A 24401-nucleotide genomic window follows, 5' to 3' on the forward strand; every position below is an offset into this window, starting at 1 on the left:
AATTCTTCACAGCAGTCTAGACTTCTCTCATGCTAGTGATAATATTAAGCAGCATGAGAGCAGTGCCAGGATTGGTTGGAGTGGGCTGCCTCAACGCTCCCTCAAGCACTGAGGGCCTGTGCCCTGCTCTCCACTTCGAGAGGTTTAAAGTGTGCATGTCAGGCTGGCCCTCACAAGACAGCCGGCCAAAGTGATATGCGCGCTCTAAACAGGAGTGAGCACCACTGCCTGCTGCCAGTCAGCAACAGTGACACCGCCCCCAAACACGGCTCAGATCAGGGAAAGCGAAAAGTAAAATCGTAATAAATTCATTTTATTACTATTTTATTTTTCACGTTTGCTGCGCTGGCAGTAGGGGTGCAATGCTCCTCCGTGCCTAATGGAGGGGCGGCTGCAGCCTAAACCGAGGAGCGCTTTCGATTTAATGCACATGGACTTGAAAAGAATACTTTTGGACTTCGCAAGTCAACTTAAAGAACAGAAACAGGCTGAGGCACGTGAATGAGGAGGGGAGCGAAGCGCTAGCTGGGTAGCAACATTCTGAATGCACTGAAGTCTTTGAATGAAGTATAGTGGAGAGCCCAGGAAGAGTGAATTACCAATATGCAGGCGGCTGAGAATAGTAGACTGAACCACAAGGTGAAGAGATTCCCTGGGTGAGCATGGAAGACTTTTTTCGAAGCGATTTAAATTAATTAGAAATGGTGACGGCTAAAACGTTCCCCTGTAGTACTACTGGTTTACCTCAGTGTTTGCTGGGATCATAATTTTGATTTGACTCCTCAAATGTTTGGATAGCTGGAGAAAGGCTTCTTGCATATAACTTTGATGTAGAAGACAAGCTAATGCCCTGCTTGGTGGCCACATCACGCTTCAAAACCAAACCAGGTGACATCAGCACCTTAATGTTAACCTTGAGCCATCCAAGATCGTGCATAATATTTACAGAGCATTATTTAAAAGCACCTGAACTCCCGCCTGCTTCTCCAGGGTCCAACAGTCTAGCGTCATTCACTGTCGCCATCAATAATTAGAAGCGAAAAGTAAAACCAACAGGTCAGAGCAGCAGCTAAAGCACAAGCCATGTAGCTGAATGTGCCTTGAAATACTAGTGCTCAACTGTGTATAATATGTTGCAGGTGCTAATATATAGGAATGATTGGAGGATGTCCCTTAAGTGTGCTCTGAATAGCAATGCCTGGTGAAGACAACATTGCCTCAGTCATGCCGACCGAATTGAAACCTGTCTGCAACTGAGTACCGCGCCCACTACATTTTCAAGGGCACTAACAGTTCACAGACCTAAGTCATTTGATCAAGGGCAGGAGATTTGTTTTCGATTTGAAATTTGAAGAATATTCCAGCAAAGGCTTCTTTGGAGAATGGGTTACCTGGCCAGCTTATATTTCAATCCTTTGCTGGACAAACAAGGGTCTGCCTGCCACTGGCACCATTGGAATTAATGATCCACGGTAAAATTGTGCATCTAGGGTGGTTTTGCCTGGGGGTGTAGGGTAGGAGATTCCTAATTACCCTGGTCATTCTTCGTTTCTGAATGTTCCCTCAGAATTCACCTCAAAATCTCATGTTATTTTCTCCCCTCCACCCCTACCAGTTACTGATGTCCCTGAGCAGTGGTAGCACCTCCGCAATGGCGTAGGAGTGTCGCCCACTGCCTGGGTCAGAGCCAGCAAATGTAAAATAAAACAATTTTCTTGCATTTTTTTAATTTGAATTTTGCCGGCTCTTAGCCATTACTGTTGTGAGGGGCGTGGCCAAGGCATGGTAGGGGGGAGGAGTAGTGCTACGTACACTCCACTTCCTAAGTGCTCATGTGCGTTTGGCCCACCGTCTCAGGCCGACCAAAACACATATGCGCACTTAGGTTTTCTCAGGAGAGACCCCACAGACTCCCTGGTCTGAGCAGGGCTTCATTCCTGTCAGCTCTGCAGTGCGGGGATTGGACAGGGAGTTTGTCCCAGGGGCTGCTGGGACCAGGCATGAAGAGGAGAGGCGGTGGGATGAGATGTAACCCTGGAGGCGGCCGGCGGCAAAAGGTCAATTTAAAAAAAAAATTGTATTTCTAACCTCTGCGTGACCCCACTCGCCCCACCACCCTTTGTTTATGGTGGCCGCTGCTGCCCCCCCCGTATCAGTAGCATGAGAGGGCTTGCAAGGCGGATACAGTTGAAATGAGGCCTGCACAGGCAAATGACTCTAGTGGGATCTCCTGATTGGCCATCACATTCATCCCATCCCGCTTCTTAGAACAAAGCCAGCAGTTACACATTGGACACTTTTAGAATCATGCAATGAATATGTATCCTTGGGAAGTCAGATGAAACACTGAAGGGCTCTCTTCACTAGTGGTGTTATTGCTTGCTTCGTTTGGTTATCACTGTACCGGTAGGGATATTGACAACTTTATTGTCACTCAACAGCCATGATAGGTTTCACTCTGGACACATTTCCATCGTGGTGCCAATCGTTTAAGTAAGCCTTACATTACAATGTAGAATATCAGACAGCCTACAAGTGCACCAAAGTTGATACAAATCTCGTGTACCCAGAGAAGTTACTTTTTTTTATTGTCGTGTAATAATTCTGAAATAACAAGAAAAAATGAGCTGATCAGAAAGTGTAAGAGAGGATTTGTTGTATAAGGTTTGTGAACATCTGCGTGTGTCAAGTGATTGTTGTTCTGGATCTATTCATGCACTACATCATGTCACCCTTGCCTCCTTAGGGTTACAACGGCACCCTTGACTGGGCCTTGTTGTCGAAGAAAGACTGCTTGAAATATGGAGGCATGCTGGTGGGGAATAACTGCAAATATGTGCCTGACATCACACTCATGTCTTTCATCCTCTTCCTCGGGACCTATACCTGCTCCATGGCGCTGAAAAAATTCAAAACCAGTCGCTATTTCCCAACAACAGTGAGTATCACAACGCTTGCGTAATATCTGTATTACACGTTTGCCTAAGCGCAGTACTGCAGTTTACTCATCCCCGGTCAAACCATGACTCGTCTGATAGATCTTTAAAGAATAACTGTAACCCTGGTCAGTCACCCATACACTGAGTCACTGACCTGATTATTTGCAAAAGAGGCAGGGGCCTTCATGATTCACCATAAATACAGAAAAAAGACCGCTAGGATTTGGAATGTCATCTTCTACCACACATACCTGTACTGTAGTAAACATCTCATTGTAGTTTGAATCCAGGGCTCTACAGCGATACATTTGTAAGTGCCCATTATGTGCTAATGGCCTGTCACATACACCTCAAAGGGCAATATAGGGCCTGATTTAGATCTTAGCAGAGGGTTATACTCCGTCATAAACGTGACGGATATCCTGTCCGCCGTGTTACGATCCCATTATATCCTAGGGAGATCGTAATACGATGGACGGGATATCCATCACGTTTGTGACGCAGTAACCCATCCACCAAGATCTAAATCAGGCCCTTAGTGTTTTGGAATCTCAGCGCATGTCCTGCCCTGGATTCCAGGAAGGCTAGGCGATGCAGCTGTTTGCTTCGTGGGTATACTACCACTGTATGCACATGATACATTGCAGCCACTACATTGGCCACCACTACATCGCAGGGTAAATTTGGATAAGTAGGTGTGGAGGTAAGAATAGCTATCATCATCTGCAGCTGGGATTATGTTGCGTGCATGCACCTTGCGATGTGTGGTGAACTCGCGTTGTTCCCTTTGCTCTACTGAATTCGTATCTTCAAAATGCCAAAAATCATGCTTATAAAAACCAATAATTATATACTTACCTTCGTGATGGATAGGTAGGCTGCCTTTGATATGTTTCTAAGGTGATATTATCTACCTTGAATTGGATCACACAGCCGCTTCGTGGGCCGGGCTCTCTTGTGGCTTAAGGCTCAGAGGCTTTGAGCTCCTTATGTACAAGTATAGTTCATTAAAAACATGGAAGGCATGACAGTATCAATACATGTATGATGAACAGGGAGGAGGAGGGTACAAGTTCTTGACTTACGTGAAACTCTGATTCCTTCGATTGAGGGTGCGGACCGCTTTTCATACTCTGCACTAGCCAGTCAGGCACAAGGGCCCTGGCACTGCCATGGCATCGATGGAGCCAACACAGAGAACGATGATCAGGGCACCTGCAGGCCTGGGGATCCTTGATCTGCTTGGGAGGGGGAAGACCCCGGACAGACAGCTCTATATTAAAAGGGGCTTCTACTCCTACTACTGTGCTCTGAAACACTGACCCTCAGGCATGTACTGTGGTGCGCGTCCCTCCAAGAACTCTGTATTCTGGCTCCAGGACTCGTCGATTACATTTCAAAATGGACAGGCGTTATGGACATTAAGGCTGGAGCAAGGGGCGTATATGGGGAATACGAACACTTAGAGGCATCTTATGGCTGAAAAAGGAGTCATTTCGTTCTAAAAAAGGCATTTAAGGGGATTTAAATCGAGCGGGTAAATTAGGACCAAGTGAGGCTGTTTTATGGTGCTAGAGCAGGAGTCTTTTTGGCAGAATGTTAAAGTCATATAGGCCCATGTGTGACAGTTAAGGCCCAAATAAGCTAGTTTTGGTCAAACTTTTCGACAACTTTAGTTCGAATATACTAATTCCTAATGTTCCGAAATGCAAGGCAAAATATATCAACGAGGCTTGCACAGGGAATAGAGTGGGTTGCCCAGCATCAGCCAGTCTAAGACAAAGCAGGATTGAAGCAGCACTGCAGGCCTAGTGCAGCGCAGCGCTCCTTCTGCCGCTCCTCGGTGGTAGACACTTCACGCACCACCACATTGCGGCACGGATACACTTAAGTGAGGCCACAAAGTGGGATGACCTAGCTGCTACCAAGTGTAGTTAGGAATTAAATCATAGGTATCTGGTACGATTGCAGACCTATTTTATCACTGCTCAAATCATGGTAGCAATGTGCCACTGGCCTAACATGGGAGCAACAGTGCACTTGTGACAAGCCATTCAAGATCACCATTGCATCTCATTGGCATCAGTAGAACACAGTAGTCCCTTGACCACAATAATACCTTTGAGCCACTAATCCAATGGAAAGAGTGCCTTAATCTGTGGCCAGGATCCACCATCTACAAAATAAAGATGTGCTCTATGCTCCCAGACGAAGCATGCGCATCTCCTCTGACCAACCTGACTTGTAAAATCATGGGAAAGGGTGGCCACCATTGTACTATGCTGGCCACACACTCTGGAAATAAATTCCCACTCGAAAACAGGGCTCTCCTAAAAGTAAAATATTCAAGTAAAATCTAATCCACACAGACAGGAAGTTGGAGCACTGATCCTTTCTTGACTCAAGTGTGCTTATTCTTTGCTTTCTAATGTGCAGGTTGCAAGTAACATAATAGAGCAGAGCAGAGCACAACATGACAAATTATGTTATAAGTTATTTCTAGTGAACTGCATTCGCAAATTTCGCAAATTATTTGGCTTCATAGCACTTTATAAATCCGATTTTCTTCTTCAGCTGTGGGGTTTCACAGTGGGTGGTAAATGTAGGGGGTGTGCCCCCAACCTACACTGACTGGTGTAAATGACAGTAGCGGCTGACACGGATAGGGAGGGGCGCACGGGGGGGGGGGTATGAGTTGTAAAAAAGAAAAAAGCTTCCTTGCTTGCTGCTCTCCTGCTCTCTCCTGCGTCATCTCAGTCTCTTCTTTCCAGGGCCAGAACAGGAAGCAGCCAGGCTCCCTTCCCTAAGCCAATCACAATGCTGCAATGCAGCGTTGTGATTGGCCTGAGTGCTGTGGATCGGCGCTCAGCCAGGGAATGGGGGCCTGGGCATGTTTCTCCGTGCAGGGTGTAATGCAGCCTGCATGGAGAACATGCGAAGTGCGCATGACTGTTTGACCGGCTCGAGAGGGCCGGCAAAACAGCCATGTGCACTTTGGAGTGGGCAAACTACTCCTTCCCTGCTCTAAAGCACTCCTTCCCTGCTCTGAGAGCAGAGCAGCCCCGCAAAGCTGAGCAGCAGGAACAAATACAATGATAATAAACGTAAGTTATTATCATTGTATTTGTTCTTTCTTTCACTGCTTTGCAGCAGTGGGGCGACGCTTCTCCGCCTTAGCGGAGGAGCCGCCACTTGTGAACGATGTGGTTTGGTAGGTGTGGGTTACCTCCTGATGGTCTCCCTTAGCAATGTGCACCTTGTGACCATCTGCTTAAACCATGTAGATGTAATATGTGCTCTGGGTGTTCACTGAGGGGTAATTCACAGTGTGGGATCAGGTATTGGGAAGATACGTCTGACCCAAGTCATATATGATATCTTGTCTCTAGGGCTGTTAGAAGGTTTTACCTTTCCCCCAAAGTCAGGTACTTCTCCTTCCGTGAATACAGGTGATATTTCCCAAACTCACTCACAGCTAAGTGTCACTTGGCCTCTGATTCCTGGCAGCTACAAGGAAATTAGCCTATGGGCTGTCAGGCAGTAGGATTTTCCCCATTACCACTCAGGTCTTCCCTTTGCCCTGACTGTCAGCGAGTCAAGGCTGCAACGCCTGCTGCTCAGCAGCTGCGATCCATGTTCCTCTGCCAGAAGTTCTTACCATTAGAAATTCAAACCTGGGTTATATGGGTGTAAATGTCCCACAATGGTTGGACATACACAAAGGTGTTTAAATACCCCTCACACACCAAGAATGACCAGTGGTGTCATGCTTCATCATAGGGGTCTTCCCGCCCCGCTGCGGGACGGGGCGTGCTACGACCTACGAATACGTGGGAGCACTGATAATAAAGTGCTATGTGTAGTGCAGTGGGAGGGTCTGGGATAGGTGTGAATGTGAGTTAAAAAGGACCTGGCCCCTAGGACAAAAAAACTTTAATAAGTCGGAGGGGGCTGGTACTAGTAAAAGGGTGGTGCGGAGACTTCCTACTCAATGTGTGGTGTTCTCCTAGTATGTTGTCGACATGTTTCGATGCTAGGCATCTTCTTCAGGACAGGGTTAAGATCCCTCCTATGTGCGCATATTGGTACTCATGATAAGTTTATCAATATAAGAGAAAACATGCGTGAGTATACAGTACCTAATGGTATTCGTATTTAATTCTGTAAGAAAAATAATAATAAAGCAAATTACTCGTTCAGATTCCCAGGAATTGTGAACATCGTACCTGCAAACAAAAGAAGTGTGCCACGAAGGTGACAAAAAACGTGATAGTTTTAGCCATAACTCTAAATGGTTGCAGAAGAAGGTGCAGTGACCTGTAAGAAAAGTAGAGACATACAAGACACTACAAACAAAAAACAGAAAACACACACTCTAAAAATAATGGACGTTACTCTTATTAGGATATGGAACCAACGGTGTATTGAAAACATACTTAAGTGTATGTGAGGTATTGCCTCATGGACCTTAGGGTTGATGGAAAAACAATAAGGAGCCTCAATGCTGAAAAAGATAATAAAAAGGAGAGATGCCTGTTATCTACTGACTACTCCTAGAGAAACGCCGTTATCGGTGTCCTCCAGCGGCTAAGCCGTACTCACGTATCCTTTAGCAGCCAATCGCTACATGTGCATCCATCCCGATGTCCGGTCGTACTGTGGGGAAATCCCTACTGTGCTCAGTTTAAATACAGCTGGCTTCTATCAATTTGCGGGGGAACTAGTTGCACCTGGTGAGTTTCAGAAGACTTCCGGTTCAAAGGGTGCCGGTAGACTAGACCGGATCGAGTAAAAGATCTATGTCAACCGGAAGTGAGGACCCAATACGGATATTTGAAGTGGTACGATCACATGCGCCCACTGGTAAATGTAAAAAACAAATAATAAACCAAAAAATGAGGATAGAGGTCTCCCAAGTGTATCGCCTCAAAGCCTGTTTGACGGATCGAAGAGATACGTGCCGGACTTAGTGAGAGCGAGAAGCGTCTCTCGTATGTCGAGAGGTGTGATAACTGAATTGGCTCTCGTGTGTCGAGAGGTAGCTGAATCACAACGGGGAGAGAAAGAAAAGGGCCAATGCTGAGAGGAGGTGGGACTTATCCTAGGGCGGGGGTAAAAGGGTGTCAAAATATGAGGATTGACACATGGTTTAGTAATCCATCCTAGCCCTTCCTGTCATTTCACAAAGACAGAAGAAGTTCTTCTGACGGTAGAAAGGATGCTTGGGTGGTTTGTTGTGAATACAAGTACAAGCATCCAAATAGTGCCAGGAAAGGAGTGTCATAATTGATCTCGTTGGTCATAAATGACAATGAAAGGGGTGAGGCAAGTCACTATGACAGCTGTGACCATGGTATGTCATCGTTCAGACCAAACACGTGAGTGCTTGTACTTGTATTCACAACAAACCACCCAAGCATCCTTTCTACCGTCAGAAGAACTTCTTCTGTCTTTGTTAAATGACAGGAAGGGCTAGGATGGATTACTAAACCATGTGTCAATCCTCATATTTTGACACCCTTTTACCCCCGCCCTAGGATAAGTCCCACCTCCTCTCAGCATTGGCCCTTTTCTTTCTCTCCCCGTTGTGATTCAGCTACCTCTCGACACACGAGAGCCAATTCAGTTATCACACCTCTCGACATACGAGAGACGCTTCTCGCTCTCACTAAGTCCGGCACGTATCTCTTCGATCCGTCAAACAGGCTTTGAGGCGATACACTTGGGAGACCTCTATCCTCATTTTTTGGTTTATTATTTGTTTTTTACATTTACCAGTGGGCGCATGTGATCGTACCACTTCAAATACCCGTATTGGGTCCTCACTTCCGGTTGACATAGATCTTTTACTCGATCCGGTCTAGTCTACCGGCACCCTTTGAACCGGAAGTCTTCTGAAACTCACCAGGTGCAACTAGTTCCCCCGCAAATTGATAGAAGCCAGCTGTATTTAAACTGAGCACAGTAGGGATTTCCCCACAGTACGACCGGACATCGGGATGGATGCACATGTAGCGATTGGCTGCTAAAGGATACGTGAGTACGGCTTAGCCGCTGGAGGACACCGATAACGGCGTTTCTCTAGGAGTAGTCAGTAGATAACAGGCATCTCTCCTTTTTATTATCTTTTTCAGCATTGAGGCTCCTTATTGTTTTTCCATCAACCCTAAGGTCCATGAGGCAATACCTCACATACACTTAAGTATGTTTTCAATACACCGTTGGTTCCATATCCTAATAAGAGTAACGTCCATTATTTTTAGAGTGTGTGTTTTCTGTTTTTTGTTTGTAGACTCTTGTATGTCTCTACTTTTCTTACAGGTCACTGCACCTTCTTCTGCAACCATTTAGAGTTATGGCTAAAACTATCACGTTTTTTGTCACCTTCGTGGCACACTTCTTTTGTTTGCAGGTACGATGTTCACAATTCCTGGGAATCTGAACGAGTAATTTGCTTTATTATTATTTTTCTTACAGAATTAAATACGAATACCATTAGGTACTGTATACTCACGCATGTTTTCTCTTATATTGATAAACTTATCATGAGTACCAATATGCGCACATAGGAGGGATCTTAACCCTGTCCTGAAGAAGATGCCTAGCATCGAAACATGTCGACAACATACTAGGAGAACACCACACATTGAGTAGGAAGTCTCCGCACCACCCTTTTACTAGTACCAGCCCCCTCCGACTTATTAAAGTTTTTTTGTCCTAGGGGCCAGGTCCTTTTTAACTCACATTCACACCTATCCCAGACCCTCCCACTGCACTACACATAGCACTTTATTATCAGTGCTCCCACGTATTCGTAGGTCGTAGCACGCCCCGTCCCGCAGCGGGGCGGGAAGACCCCTATGATGAAGCATGACACCACTGGTCATTCTTGGTGTGTGAGGGGTATTTAAACACCTTTGTGTATGTCCAACCATTGTGGGACATTTACACCCATATAACCCAGGTTTAAATTTCCTTCTTTTCTCCCCTTAAGCGATGGATCTTTTTGTTAAGTAAATAATTTGAAGTGGAGGACGCATCCATCTCTGAAGCCCATGAAGGGCCATCCCTCTACACTCCCCAATCTTGTTACTAGTAGGTAGTTCTTACCATTAGGACAGAACCTCGGACAGTCGAGAAAGCTGCACATTTGGCTACATAAGGCGGAATTTGCATTGTGGCAGATTTTTGCTTTGATCCTTTGATTTTTGATTTGATTTGATTCTTTTCCTTAGATTTTTTGATTGCTCCTTGGTGACAAACAAAATTGTAGCTGCGCCTGCATTTTATATTGATCCTGGGAGGTAACAAGTTATGAAAATAGCAACTTGGTAACTTAGTGGAAATTGCAGGTTTAGAGGAATGCCTAAACATGGACAGACACCGAAGACCGATGAAACAGCAGAAATGGTGTTTGAGAGACACAGAGAACTGAGGCTAGTTCATCGAGCATGATTGGAGTGAATCTACTAACATGAACAGACCTTACATATTTTTTGCTTTTGATGACTTCAAAATATTATAACTGGCAATGTCCGTCAAAGGCATTGCATATAATGGAACTAGCACGCTTATAAAAGAGCTCAAAATTGTCCATAGATTCCCAGATTCACAAAGGTTTTGCTGACAAAAGAGTTTTAAGGGCCCCCCAAAAAATGATCTTCACATGCAGAGTCCCGGATCCTGACTTGTAGGATCTGAATCAGTGGACATTTCTGCATTCAGATCAGATTTAATTTTGTGGACAATCCAGATAATGTGTGGACGTTTCCGAAACTGTTCTCATGGAGTCAATCCCCGACCAGAGGTCGTATCCCAGCAAAAAGTGAATGAGCATCCACAAACTCATAATCTTGTTTAGCAGACACTGTCATCCTGGAAAATTACTCCTGGAAAGAGTCAACATAAGTCCCTATCCAAAGCGACAAAGGCAGGTCTGGGGAATGGGTTTCTACAAGGGTAAAATATCTTTCGATGGAAACAAAAAAAAAATTACAATTGTTTTTGTACATTCCCACCACGATTGTACTATTGAATATTGACATACAAGAATATCAAGGACAGACTATCAAAAGGAAAGTGTATATAGGGAAGTATTGATTTACGATTCCCAACTCCACATCTCCATACCTTGAAGATACACGCCACAAGTATATGTGGAGTTAGAAATAGAAAATCTAGACTTACTCCCCTGCTGACATTTTTTTCGATATTCTGTCCTGGAGATTTAGCACCTTGGATATTCTGACTATGAAATTTAGTATGCACACACCAACCTCGTATTCTTTAACACATTAGAAAATCTACTATTTGAATTGGTTTTCGGGAACATTAGCTGAACTTCTTTGAATTTTTGAAGGAGCAAACGTCTACAGAAAACATCAGTAGAAGTTCACGATGTATAGAAGTGCAGATTTTCTGTGAATCGATCCAGATTAATTGGCAGGAGATCGCTAAGTGGTAGATTATTGCATTTCTCCAAAACACGTGCCTTTCTTTCTAAGAACTCCGAGGCTTTTCCATGCAGCACACACGTTGTGTTATTGTGTCTGTAACGCCGCCGGGCTAAATGCGAAGTAAGGAGCGGTGCAGATAATACATCCGGAAAGTGAGTGGAAACAGGCCATTCCTCGCCCCACTCAGAGGCCTTTCTGAGTGCTCGAGCTGTGGAAAACGATGCACGTCACGTTTTATGTTTATCCGGCTCGCTGTGTAACAATTTTCCACATTAACGCTTCTGGCGCGTTTTAAACTAAAGGCTTGGAAGCCCCGCCGAGACTGCTCTCGAGGCTCGCGCTTCATCGGGTCACAGCGAGAGGTAGGCAGCCAACCAATCAGGAGGGAGAAAAGTATAAAATGGAGGCGAGTCAAGTGGGTGCGCGTGCAGAGGTGAACTGAGGGGAGGGAGGCGAGTTAAAGTCTGTGACTGGGACAGTTCAGTAGGTTCGCTGGTGGGAATCTGAACTCTAAGGCAAACAAAGGCAAAGGAAATGAGTACAAGTATTACTAAAATTTGAAGACAAATATCCTCTAGAAATAGAAGCTTGAAAAAAGCACATTGCTGATAGCTAAAGCATGTTGTGCACAGTATGGGCTCCCAGGTATTAAACACATATCGAGACAAGACCACCATTTGTCTGTATTGGCCATCTTTTATTTTATTACATCAAGAGAGTAACCTGATTGAAAAAACAACCATTTTCTTTGTTTGGAGGTGCCTTTATCCACATCTTACACAATGGCGGCAAGATTTGTTCTCTTTAATCTCTAGACTTGCCCAAGAGTAAAAGATGTAGTTTTGATAGTAGGTAGTGTGTGCTTCCCTTCCAACACATTGCCCAAGGTCAGAGGTGGTATATTAATTCCTCCCACCTTGTCCAAGGATATGGGGGCATCCTCTTGTAACTACCCACACCTTGACTAAGGGCAAGGGTAGTATGTACCCCCCTACCCTTCTCTTTTGCCTTGATCAGGGGTGTGCAGAGGTTAAAAACCTAACATGAGGAGGTGGCATGTGCCAGCTGCCCTGTTTCCTCTGTGTCCCGACAACTTCTGCGGACCATGGAGGAGTGGAATAGCTGGCAACGTTTGAAATCTCAGGTCCATAAGTGTGCTCTTTGGAAGGGTGTTACCCTCTCCTGAGCCCCTCGGACACATACATCCCATTCCACCAAGCTGGAAATCCCTGGTCAGCATTTGCATTTGCAGTAGTGGGCTGTTGAACAGTGGATTTTATGTGTCCCTACTCGCACTAAAGGCTAAGTGCAGCCCGAGGGACAGTGAGGAAAACAATCACCGCCAACCTGAAGTCCTGCCCAACTTGGGCAGTACATCCAGCTACAGTTGAAATATGTTGGCTGGCGCTAATATTCCTCCAACACAAATTCGGGCAAATCCACAGCACTTTTCTAAAGACTTTGCAAAGAGTGAAGTTTTCTACCGATTCACTCTTTTGTGACAATAGTCTTACTGTCCCCCCTGCACTATCAAATAGTATCTGTGCTTCAAATAATGGATGTCGATTAGGGTAGGTGAAGCTAGCTCCTACTCCCCATGAGTTGCCCTTTGGTTCCTCTGGTGCTGCCCATGCCCCTGCTTGTCTCAGTGGTGATGAAGCTATTAACCAGAAGGTAGGAAGGGAAACTCCCTGGTTTACTATAACTCCTCAGGAGCAAATAGAGGCTAGTACACACGCTAGCCATCACAGTGTCAAAAAGTGTCTGTGATGTCGCATCTACTGCCTCTGCCATTTTGATGACCCAATGATCAACGATAAAATGTAGGAAAGTTTATACCACCTCTAGTTTGATATTAGATTGTATAAAATGCCAGTGTTATAAACAAACCAGTGTAGCACATTAACTGATTGTTAAAGTGCCCCTCCATGCCCCGTCAAAAACTAAAGCAATCACCCATCAACAGGGTAACTTTCAGTTGTGTCCAGCTCAGCTAACCTAATACAAACTGTTATTATTTTTGTGAGTAGGCCACTCACCATCTTTGTATAAGAAATCATGCCTGCTATAGATAATGCACGGTAAACCTGGTTAAAGTACACACCACAACATTCTGTTGAACATGGCCCTTTAAAGATGCACGCAGAGAAAGGCAAACCTCCTTAAATCGAGGATCCATACCAGGGCTCGAGTCGGGGTACCACGCGGGTGGACGGCGTCCCCCCCACTTATTTTAGGGGGTGGACGCCGTCCCCCCTGCCCAAAAGATGGAGCCGGTACCCGAGTCTGCACCTGCAGCGTATGATAGCCTTTCAAATGCACCCGAGGCTCAGACTAATCTCCCCTGCCACCTCGTGCCCTCCCCTTGCCAGCCTTTCTCAGAGCACAGACGGGGCCAAGGCTTCAAGGAGTTGCGCAGTCAACACGCCGAGCATGTCACTTCCAGGGACCCCGTCAGATGCCCGTAGTGCCTACGGCCCGAGTCTGTAATAACCGTGTAATCTGAGGAATGGGTTCTGTGTATTAGTGTGTTCTTGTGTTTTGAGTGACTGCCCCTAATTGAAGTATTATACCTCTACTTGTATCTTGTATGTATTCACCACATTTCAGACGGAGGCCGGCAAATTTCGTGACGTCACTTCTTGTCGTGACATCACTTCCGGTGACACCACCTAACTTGGAGCGTCCCCCCACTTCTTTTTTTAGGACTTGTGCCCTGATCCATACCAACAGGCTGTAGCTAAGCTTAGAGATTTTTGGTAAACAATCTCAGAATGGCAACCACAGGATTTTGAATGAGTCTCAAATCAGTATCCTGGAATGTGGTTTTACCAGATCACTTGCCTATTTGGCAGTTCATGAAGTGTTTTTTTTCACCTTTTGTGTGGAAGTAGGGCTTGCTTTCCCCATGACTTTGACCGGTGTGCGGGTCTTTTCACAGCAGCGCCAGGATTTGAGGTCGTTTCTGAGCCATTCGAATCCTCTTCATTATCAGCAGAACAAAGACCCGTCTCCTTCCATCGCTGAGGGGCAGAGGTACGCGGAGCAGAAGAGGATAATGATAAAATCTGAGCTGAGTTGACGGCTACGGAATGCTTCCCAAGCGGGCCTATTATGGCTGATATAGCCTGCACGTGGGGCATAATGATGGGCTGGCTAGTTCTCAGCCCTTTTCTCTGAGGGCTGCCAGAATACAAGTAAAGCAATGATGACGAATAATCAGTCTCCGCACCAAATTGATATTCAATTAATGGCTTGAATAGCCATATTTTGGAGCGTTGTGGGAAATATTTAATATAGCAAAATATTGAACCAAATATGTTGACGTACAGGTTTGTGACGCCGATCATTCTTTAACATCCCAGTGTGACAAAAGCAGGCACTTTCTCAGCTTCACCATGTGGCTCTGAATGGCAAGACATGGCTTTACGGCATTGCCTTAAAATTCCCTATGCACAGCACAACGAAATCTTTTGGTTAACCAGCCACCGACTGGCTCAATTACAAAATGGTTGAAAGTGGAACTCAGACATTACTGTAATGCTGCCTGGATCTGAAGGATGTGAGACGGAAGCCCAGGCTGATAACAGCCATTTGCTAATTGGAGCTTCTATGAGTGCAAGTGTAAGCTGAGCTCCCTCATGAAACTCGATTTGCCCGGAAACCGGAGCCAAATTGCAGCAGAGAGAGCCTTTTTTGTGAGGGCTGATTTTTTTATGTTTAAAACGTTTTTATTGAGACAAAACAAACCATGGGGGAGGGGGACAGGAGGCAGGATACGTGGAATACAGTCAAAGAAGAAGGGATGCATCTCCAGAGGGTTGGCAATAGGTGAAGCGTTGGCTCAGAGGGAAGAACACAGTAAATGAACGCTAGAATTACAAGCTGTGGAATCCCACGCGCGTATCCGACACCCAAAAGCAGAGCAATAAAACCCCCCCCAATCACCCCCTCAACAGAACACAGTCCCCCCCTCCCATCCCCCATCCTCCCAGTACAAAAACAACAACACTCCCCCCTCCCCCCGTCCTATGGTCCCGCAGCAAAGTAGCCCCAACCAGGAAGCCCCGCACAGCCCCCCCCCCCCCCGCCGGGGGTCCCCATCTCACATGTAAGCTAGTCCGCCGGGGTCACCGGCGGCCGCAGCCTGAGAAGCCTAAGATACCTCGGGCAGGTGAGCTCCCGGAATTCAGTGGACAGCAGCGCTAGAAAGGGTTGCCATAGCTCCTCAAATTGGTCTATCTCCCCCGCAACCGTAAGCGACAGCTTCTCCATCCCCAGCACATGCCAGAGTCTGTGCAACCAACCGGTGATGGAGGGGGCGGTGGATGTGCGCCAGTGGATCAGAATGTTCTGAACCGCAGACCCCAGCGCTATCGCAATCTGCCTACCCCTGCGGGACTTCAGTGGGTACATTAGGTCATTGGGGAGGCCCAGCAGGACATACGCCGGGAGGCGCGGCAGCTCTATGCCAAAGTGCTCATCCACCTCGTCCAGAACTTCCTTCCAGTAGGCGGTCAGCACTGGGCAATCCCATAGGATGTGTGTAAGGGTACCTTCCTGCCCGCAGCTCCGCCAGCACCCCTTGTCAGTGTGTCTATACATTTCATACAGTCTCTCCGGGGTATAGTACCAGTATGTGGACACTTTAGTGAAGGTTTCCGTAAGGCCCGTGTGGTATGCAGAGTGCCGCGCCCGATACGCAATTTTGTCCCATTCCTTGTGGCTGAGTGTCCTACCCAGTTCCCTGTGCCAACGCTCCCTCCCCGGATTGTAGTAGTGAAACGGCGGGGGTTGTAGGTGTTTGTACAGATCAGTGATCAGTTTAGCGTCGGAGGTCCGAGTAGCCAACCACCGCTCATACGGTGTAATTGGACGGGCAGCGGCGGCACGCACCTGAGGCTGGAGGGCTCAATGCCGAACTTGCATGTAGCGCAATCTGTCCAGCTCCGTCAGGCCGAACTCCTGGCGGAGTCGCTGAAAAGGAACCACTCCTTCCGGGCCATAGATCTGGAAGAGTGCCCTGCAGCCCGCCTGCACCCAGTGGGAGAAAACCCCCGGCTCCATCCCAGGGGAGAAGTCCGGGTTGCCCGCAATGGGCGTGAGCGGCGAAGGGAAGGTGGTAAGGCCCCGGGCCTCACAGACCGCGTCCCACACACGCAGGGGGACCCGCGTAACAAAGGAAGCGTAAAGATTAGCGGGGCGGTGCGCGCGGCGCAGGAATGGAACCTCTTGTAAGGTGCGGCCCGCCACTGCCTGGTCTTGGAAGAGCCAATGTTTGTCGGACTCCCACCTGCTCCACTCCACCAGATAGCGGAGCTGTGCCGCCTGAAAGTACTTACGGAGGTCCGGAATGCCGAGACCCCCCGCTTCCGGAGCAAGCGTGGAGAGGACCCTCTTCATGCGTGGCCTGCGGCCCTGCCAGACAAAGCGGGAGATGTCAGCCTGCATTTGTCGTATCCAGCCCACCGGGGGTTGGAGTGGAAGGGCCCGGAAAAGATATAGTATCTGGGGCAGCACCGTCATTTTGACCGCCGCGATTCGCCCCAGCCAGGACAGCAGGCCCTTGTTCCAGCGGCCAAGCTCGTCCTTGATCTTCCTGCTGAGGGAGGCATAATTGGCCGTAACCATCTCCGACAGTGTAGGCGCCAGCAGAATCCCCAGATACGGCACCGTGGACGAGGACCACTGCATGGGGAAGAGCCGTTGAAGATCCCTCCTGGTTTCCGCAGCCAGGGACACGTCCAGTGCCATCGACTTGCTCATATTCATTTTGAAGCCGGCCACCCCCGCGAAGGCGTCCAACTCTCGGAGGCAAGTAGGCAGCGACCTCCTAGGGTCGTCCAAAGTCAGCAGGACATCGTCCGCATAGAGACTGACGGTGTGGACGTACTGGCCCATCCGGACCCCGACAGCATCCGGATTGTCACGAATCCTCTGAGCAAACGGCTCCATGTAGAGGGCAAACAGGAGCGGCGAGAGAGGGCAGCCTTGCCGCGTGCCGCGCTCGATGGCAAAGCTACCAGAGCTACACCCGTTTACCCGCACCGACGCTGAAGGATGCTTATAGCAATTAAATACCATGGTGCGGAACTTATCGCCGATTCCCAGTTTCTTAAGGACCCGCTCAAGATACGGCCAGTGAACTCTGTCGAAGGCCTTCTCTGCATCAACGGACAACAACATCCGCTCCCCCGAGATCCTTGAGGCCTTCTCCAGAACATGTGTCACCCTCTTGGTGTTGTCAACCGTCTGTCTACCGGGCACAAAACCAGCCTGGTCCGCCTCCACCAGGTCGGGGAGGTGTGGACCCAGCCTGGCTGCGAGAATCCCCGTGTACAACTTGAGGTCGACATTTAGGAGAGAGATGGGCCGGTATGAGCCGCAAAGGGCCCGGTCCTTCCCAGGCTTCGGGATTACCGCGACCGTCGCCCTCAGGAGATCCGGAGGGATGGCTCCCGGTGCGGAGAAAGAGTTAAACAGCCGCGTAAGGACAGGGGCCACGGCCGTGCAAAAAGTCTTGTAGAATAGCGACGTGAACCCGTCCGGGCCCGGGGCCTTGCCATGTTTCAGCCGCGCAATAGCTGAAATCACTTCCTCCACATGGATGTCCCGCTCCAGGTGGTCAGCCTGAGCCGGGTCCAGTACCGGGAGGGTCACCGACTCCAAATAGCTATCGGTCTCCCGTGGCGGGGAGGGCTCCTCAGCATACAGCGCCTCGTAGAAGCCGCGGAAAGACTCCGCTACTTCCGCGTCCCCGGAGACAACCCCCCCGTCCGCGCCCACCAATTCTTTCACGACGCTGCGCTGTTGCGCGACCCGGAGCCGGTGTGCTAGGAGCTTGCCACATCTGTCCCCCCCAGTGTAGTAGGCATGTTTCAAACGTAAGGCGGCGTACTCCGCCCTATCAAGATCCAGAGCCGAGAGGAGCTTCCTCGCTGCCTTCAACTGCCTCCAGACCCTCGGCGCTCCCGTACGGCGGTGGACCTGCTCAAGCTCCCGAACTTGAGCCGTCAACTCATCCCTCTTCAGTTGTCGCTCCTTATTCTCGGCTGCAGAGATAGAGATGAATTCCCCCCGTAGGACGGCCTTCAATGCCGCCCACTGTGTCGCCTGCGAGGTGTCAGTGTTGCTATTGTGAGTGAGATAGTCCTGTATGACCTCCCCGATGCGTTGCACCACCGATTTTTTGTGTAGAAGTGTGTCCCGGAGGCGCCACACCCCCCGAGAGGGGGAGGCCGCCGGCCACTGGAAAACGCCGATAACTGGAGAGTGGTCAGACAGGGTCAGGACCCCGATGTCCGCCGCCGTGGCAGCGGCACGCATCGGTCCACTCACCAGGAGGTAGTCCAGCCGTGAGTAAGTGCGGTGTGCGTGCGAGAAGAAAGAGTAGTCCCTATCCGTGGGGTGCAGGGAGCGCCAGAGATCATGCAAGTCCATGTCCGCAATTCGGGCCTTCCCAGCCTGGGACAGCTCCCCCGTCTGCGGGAAGCGCTGCGCCGATCTGTCCATCCCAGAGTCAAAGACAATGTTGAGGTCTCCGCCCAAGATAACGTGTCGGTCCGGGGAAGCAGTGACATCCACCAGCGCGGAGTCTAGGAAGCGCTCCTGGTGCTCGTTTGGGCTATAAACGGAGCCAACCGTAAATGCTATGCCTCCCAGGCTCATGCGATACGCAAGGAGCCTCCCCTTCTGTTCAGCACACTTATGCAACACCTCCCCCCGAAAGGAGCTCGCTAGGAGAATGGCTACCCCTGCCGTCTTGGTCGCTGCCGAGGAAAAGAACTGGGTGGGGAACTTAGCAGAGCGCATCCTGTGGCAGTCTCGGGGCAATAAGTGTGTCTCCTGCAAAAGGCAAATGTCCGCCTGCGTCCCCTCCAGCAACGACAGGATCGCCCTGCGCTTCACCGGGTTATTCAGACCCTGAACATTAAGGGTCACTACCTTTAGGCCCGGCATTCCTCGCAGGGATCGGGAGCGCCATGCAATGGGTAGGGAATCAGCGGGTGGGGCGCGCGGGGCCACAGCGCGGGACAAGCCAAGACAAAGCGGGCAAAGACAACATCGGACGGGACCTTCCCAACCCCAAAACAACCCCCTCCCCCACCCAAAACACAACCTTGGCAACTAGCCATCCCCAAACTCAAACACCCCATAGTCTCAGTCAAGCCCCAAAACGGGCAAGTCCGTAGAAAATAGCAAAGTGGACGTCCAGCCACTCACCTCCGCCCGCTCCCCCCCAACCCCCCCGCCCCGTGCCAAGCATGTTAAGAAGCTAAAGACATCTCCCCCCGGAGTGTATGTTAGGCCGTCAAGGCCACGCTAGAGGAGCCGATCGAGTCCCCGGCCGCCGCCCTCAGGGCGTCTGCCATGTCCGCCCTAATGGTAGGGGAGTCCGGGCGCCCTGCACTGGTCGCTGAGCGCCGCCTCGATGACCTCCGCCGATTCCGTCCCTCCGAGGACCTCCACGACGGCGTAGCTCCCTCTTCCTCCGCTGCCGTGAGCCCCAGGACACCACAAATGTCTTGCAAGGAGCGTAGCTGATGCAATACCCCGTTCCACCGAAAAATCAAGCGGAAGGGGTGACCCCAAGAATACGGCGTCTCATGCTCGCGCAAAAAGTCAGTGGCAATCCTAAAGGACCTGCGTTTCTGGAGAGTGATGGCAGAGAGGTCCTGGTACAGCGCCACCGGCCGATCCCGAAAGGTCAGGGGCTGTTTCCTGCGGGCTTCAGCCATGATACGCTCTTTTAGTGGAAAGTCGGGCAGGAAGGCCAGAATGTCCGGTGGGGGTGCCGATGGCTGGCGCTGGCGGCCAACCCTATGCGCCCTGTCGATGCTGATGGGAAAGTCCGCGGCCTCCCCCAGGATTTCTCGGAACAGGGCCCGCAGATAGCCCCCCAGGTCGGACCCCTTATCCGCAGTCGGCACGCCACGCACTCGGATGTTGTTCCTCCGAGATCTGTTCTCGAGGTCCTCAGAGTGGGCCTGGAGCTCCACACACTGTTCCCGGAGGCGAAGAACGTCCTGCTGGAGGTGGACTATCTCCTCCGCTCGCTGTTGGCCCTCCGTCTCCACCGCCTCCACACGCTCACCTAGGCCCTCCACCTCTCTGCGCACTTCTCGGACCTCGCTGGCCACCTCCCGCTTCAGTGTCTGGAAGTCCTCCCTGAGGGAGCTAAACAGTTCCTCCATGAAGGTCCTCGTGACGGGTGGCTCCCCTCCAGTCACATCCGCCGGAGCCCGGGAGGGCCCCGGCGAGGGCTGTGTCCTGTCCCGCAAGTGCTGGGCCCTGCCAAGCATGTCCGGCAGAGTACGGTCCCCTTTCTTCGGGCCTCCTTTCCCAGCCATCGTCAGCTCCGCAGTCGGGCCCCGATCCAGGCGCCCCAGAGATGCTCAGCCGCCGGCAAGCACTCGGGCCGGGGGATCCCCCACAAGTGAGGTCGCTGCGTCACAGGTGACAAAATGGCGGCCGAGCCCGGTCACCGTCAGCCGCAAGAGCTAGCGTGAGACAACCAAGGGGGCCGCGGCGAGGGGGTCCCAACAGCTCATCCCTCCGGTAGTCAAGACAGCAATATCGGGAGGTCGTGTGCAGCCAGCATCCAGGGCTCAGCGGAGGTCGCCACCACTGCTCCTTCGGGGACAAAATGGCGGCCGGGCGGAGCAAGCCACACCGACTAGGCCCGGCGACACCCCCGGGGCCTCCGAGGTGCCCCGCCGTGAAATAAGTTCCACCACCGGCCCCCGTTAGTCACGCACAGGGGGCCAGATGATCCGGCCCCAACAAGGAGTCCGCCGTACCTCGGCTAGGGGTCAGGGCCTCCGCAGTGCCAGGTGTCGCCGTCACCAGTCCGAGTGCCGGGGCACCCGTCCCAAGCCCTCCACACCGTCGGGCCCCTTCCCGCCAGGCTCCTTCAGTCACCGTCGAGCGGCGGGCCAGATCCCCTCCAGACCGCAGCTTTCAGCACCAGGCCCAACCGAGGCGCCCGGACAGCTCTCCAATACGCTCCGCCCCTCGGGCTCACCGCCGTCGTCCCCTGATCTCAGACGAACTTTTGGGGGGGTTCCCCCGGGGCGATCCGGACCAAAACAGCACCGATGTGTGCCCCTGATGTTCCGCCACGCTCCTCTCCCGCGCTGAGCCTCAGCGGGGGGAGAAAAGCATAACAAAAAGGCTTTAGCTTGGCCGGGCCGGAGGAGCTACGGGAGGAAGCGTCCGCTCACCCCGCCATCTTGGCCACGCCCCAGGGCTGATTTTTTTAAATTTCACCTTTTGACCTGTCTACGCAGTGATCTGTGTTCGGCCGCAGTGCTTAATTTGTAAAATAAATAAAATAAGTGGCGCCCCAGTTCTGCGGATTGGAAATGTTGCTGAATAAACAAGGCTGTCCAGTTTGGATTCCACCCTAGGCCTCTGTCTTCACCACTCTACACTTGGTGTGCTTCTTTCCTACTTCTCCCTGCTGGAGCTCATGGTTCTTCCAATGGCGGAACACAAAATGATGGGAGCCCTCCTGCAGAACATGAAGAGGGGCCTTTAGTCCTCCATATCTCACAGATATTAATTGGCTGTGGGCTGAACAGGGGCCTCCTAAAGCTTTTGGGGAGCCCCTGAAGAGATGGGCTCCCCTGCTCCTCGGGGGCTGCAGGGGCCTGTGTTTCGACCCTGGTTTCATCCTGTGTTTTTCCCCCATATCACTGATTTCAGGTCTTTGTCTCCCTCCTTTTTCCCTTTTCTGCTTTTCTTTCTCTTGCTCTGGTTCATAGTTTGATGATGAGTACGTATAATTTCAACTTCCTGATTCATGCATGAGTGCGTCCAGCCGCGGTCCTTGCAGGTAACAGCGGTGGGGCCATGTAAGGGGGGATTTCGAGGGACGATGCAGAGGGAAAATTAATTATTTATTTAATTTTCTCTCTGCATCGTCCCTCGAAATCCCCCCTTACATGGCCCCACCGCTGTTACCTACACGGACTGCTGCTGAGTGAGTTTATTTTTAGGTTCCTGATTCATGCATGAGTGCGTATAATTTCAAGTTCCTAATTCATGCATGAGTACGCATAATTTCAAGTTCCTGATTCATGCATGAGTGCGTATTGTTCGAAGTTCCTGATTCATTCATGAGTGCATAATATTCCAAGTTCCTGATTCGTGCATGAATGCGTATAATTTCAAGTTCCTGATTCGTGCATGAGTACGTATAATTCAAAGTTCCTGATTCATGCATGAGTGCATATATTTCCGAGTTCCTGATACATGCACAAGTACGTATAATTCCAAGTTCCTGATTCATGCATTAGTCTGTATAGTTCCAAGTTCCTAATTCATGCATGAGTGCATATAATTCCAAGTTCCTGATTCATCCACGAGTACGTATAATTCCAAGTTCCTGATTCATGCATTAGTCTGTATAGTTCCAAGTTCCTAATTCATGCATGAGTGCATATAATTCCAAGTTCCTGATTCAAGCATGAGTGGGTATAATTCCATGTTCCTGATTCATGCATTAGTGTTTATTGTTCCAAGTCCCTGATTAATGCATGAGTACATATAATTCAAAGTTCCTGATTCATGCATGAGTGGGTATAATTCAAAGTTCGGGATTCATGCATTAATGTGTATAGTTCCAAGTTCCTGATTCATGCATAAGTGCGTTTAATTCAAAGTTCCTGATTCATGCATGAGTTTCGTATAATTTCAAGTTCCTGATTTATACATGAGTAAGTATTGTTCCAAGTTCCTTATTCATGCATGAGTGCATGTAATTCAAAGTTCCTGATTCATGCATGAGTGTGTATAATTCCAAGTTCCTGATTCATGCATGAGTACGTGTAATTCCAAGTTCCTGATCCATGCATTAGTTGGCATAGTTCCAAGTCCTAATTCATGCCTGGGTATGTATAATTCAAAGTTCCTGATTCATGCATTAGTGTGTGTAGTTCCACGTTCCTAATTCATGGATGAGTGCGTATAATTCAAAGTTCCTGATTTATGCATGAGTGCATACAATTCCAAGTATCTGAGTCATGCATGAGTGCATGTAATTCAAAGTTCCGGATTCATGCATAAGTACGTATAATTCCAAGTTCCTGATTCATGCATGAGTGGGTATAATTCCAAGTTCCTGATTCATGCATTAGTGTGTATAGTTCCAAGTTCCCGATTCATGCATGAGTGCATATAATTCCAAGTTCCTGATTCATGCATTAGTGTGTACAGTTCCAAGTTCCCGATTCATGCATTAGTGTGTATAGTTCCAAGTTCCCGAATAATGCATTAGTGTGCATAGTTCCAAGTTCCCATTCATGCATTAGTGTGCATAGTTTCAAGTTCCCGATTAATGCATTAGTGTGTATAGTTCCAAGTTCCCATTCATGCATTAGTGTGTATAGTTCCAAGTTCCAGATTAATGCATTAGTGTGTATAGTTCCAAGTTCCCATTCATGCATTAGTGTGCATAGTTCCAAGTTCCCAATTAATGCATTAGTGTGTACAGTTCCAAGTTCCCGATTCATGCATTAGTGTGTATAGTACCAAGTTCCCGATTAATGCATTAGTGTGTAAAGTTCCATGTTCCCATTCATGCATTAGTGTGCATAGTTCCAAGTTCCCATTCATGCATTTGTGTGCATAGTTCCGAGTTCCCAATTAATGCATTAGTGTGTACAGTTTCAAGTTCCCGATTCATGCATTAGTGTGTATAGTTCCAAGTTCCCATTCATGCATTAGTGTGCATAGTTCCAAGTTCCCGATGAATGCATTAGTGTGTATAGTTCCAAGTTCCCATTCATGCATTAGTGTGTATAGTTCCAAGTTCCCATTCATGCATTAGTGTGCATAGTTCCAAGTTCCTGATTAATGCATTAGTGTGTATAGTTCCAAGTTCCCATTCATGCATTAGTGTGCATAGTTGCAAGTTCCCGATTAATGCATTAGTGTGTATAGTTCCAAGTTCCCATTCATGCATTAGTGTGCATAGTTCCAAGTTCCCATTCATGCATTAGTG

At 49.2% G+C, this 24401-nt stretch overlaps 1 protein-coding gene across 8 annotated transcripts in view; it reads left to right on the forward strand.

Annotated features, from left to right (window-relative positions):
* The window catches only part of SLC4A4 (solute carrier family 4 member 4), a 739594-nt gene that overhangs the window by 660829 nt on the left and 54364 nt on the right, over nt 1-24401 (forward strand). For all 8 annotated transcript variants that reach the window (XM_085641000.1, XM_085640999.1, XM_085641004.1 and 5 more), the window contains exon 16: nt 2747-2938. In XM_085641000.1, the coding sequence (XP_085497126.1) occupies nt 2747-2938 (192 nt within the window). The remainder of the gene's footprint in view (nt 1-2746; nt 2939-24401) is intronic.

The sequence above is a fragment of the Triturus cristatus genome, chromosome 2_2 (assembly GCF_964204655.1).
Source record: "Triturus cristatus chromosome 2_2, aTriCri1.1, whole genome shotgun sequence".
NCBI lineage: Eukaryota > Metazoa > Chordata > Amphibia > Caudata > Salamandridae > Triturus > Triturus cristatus.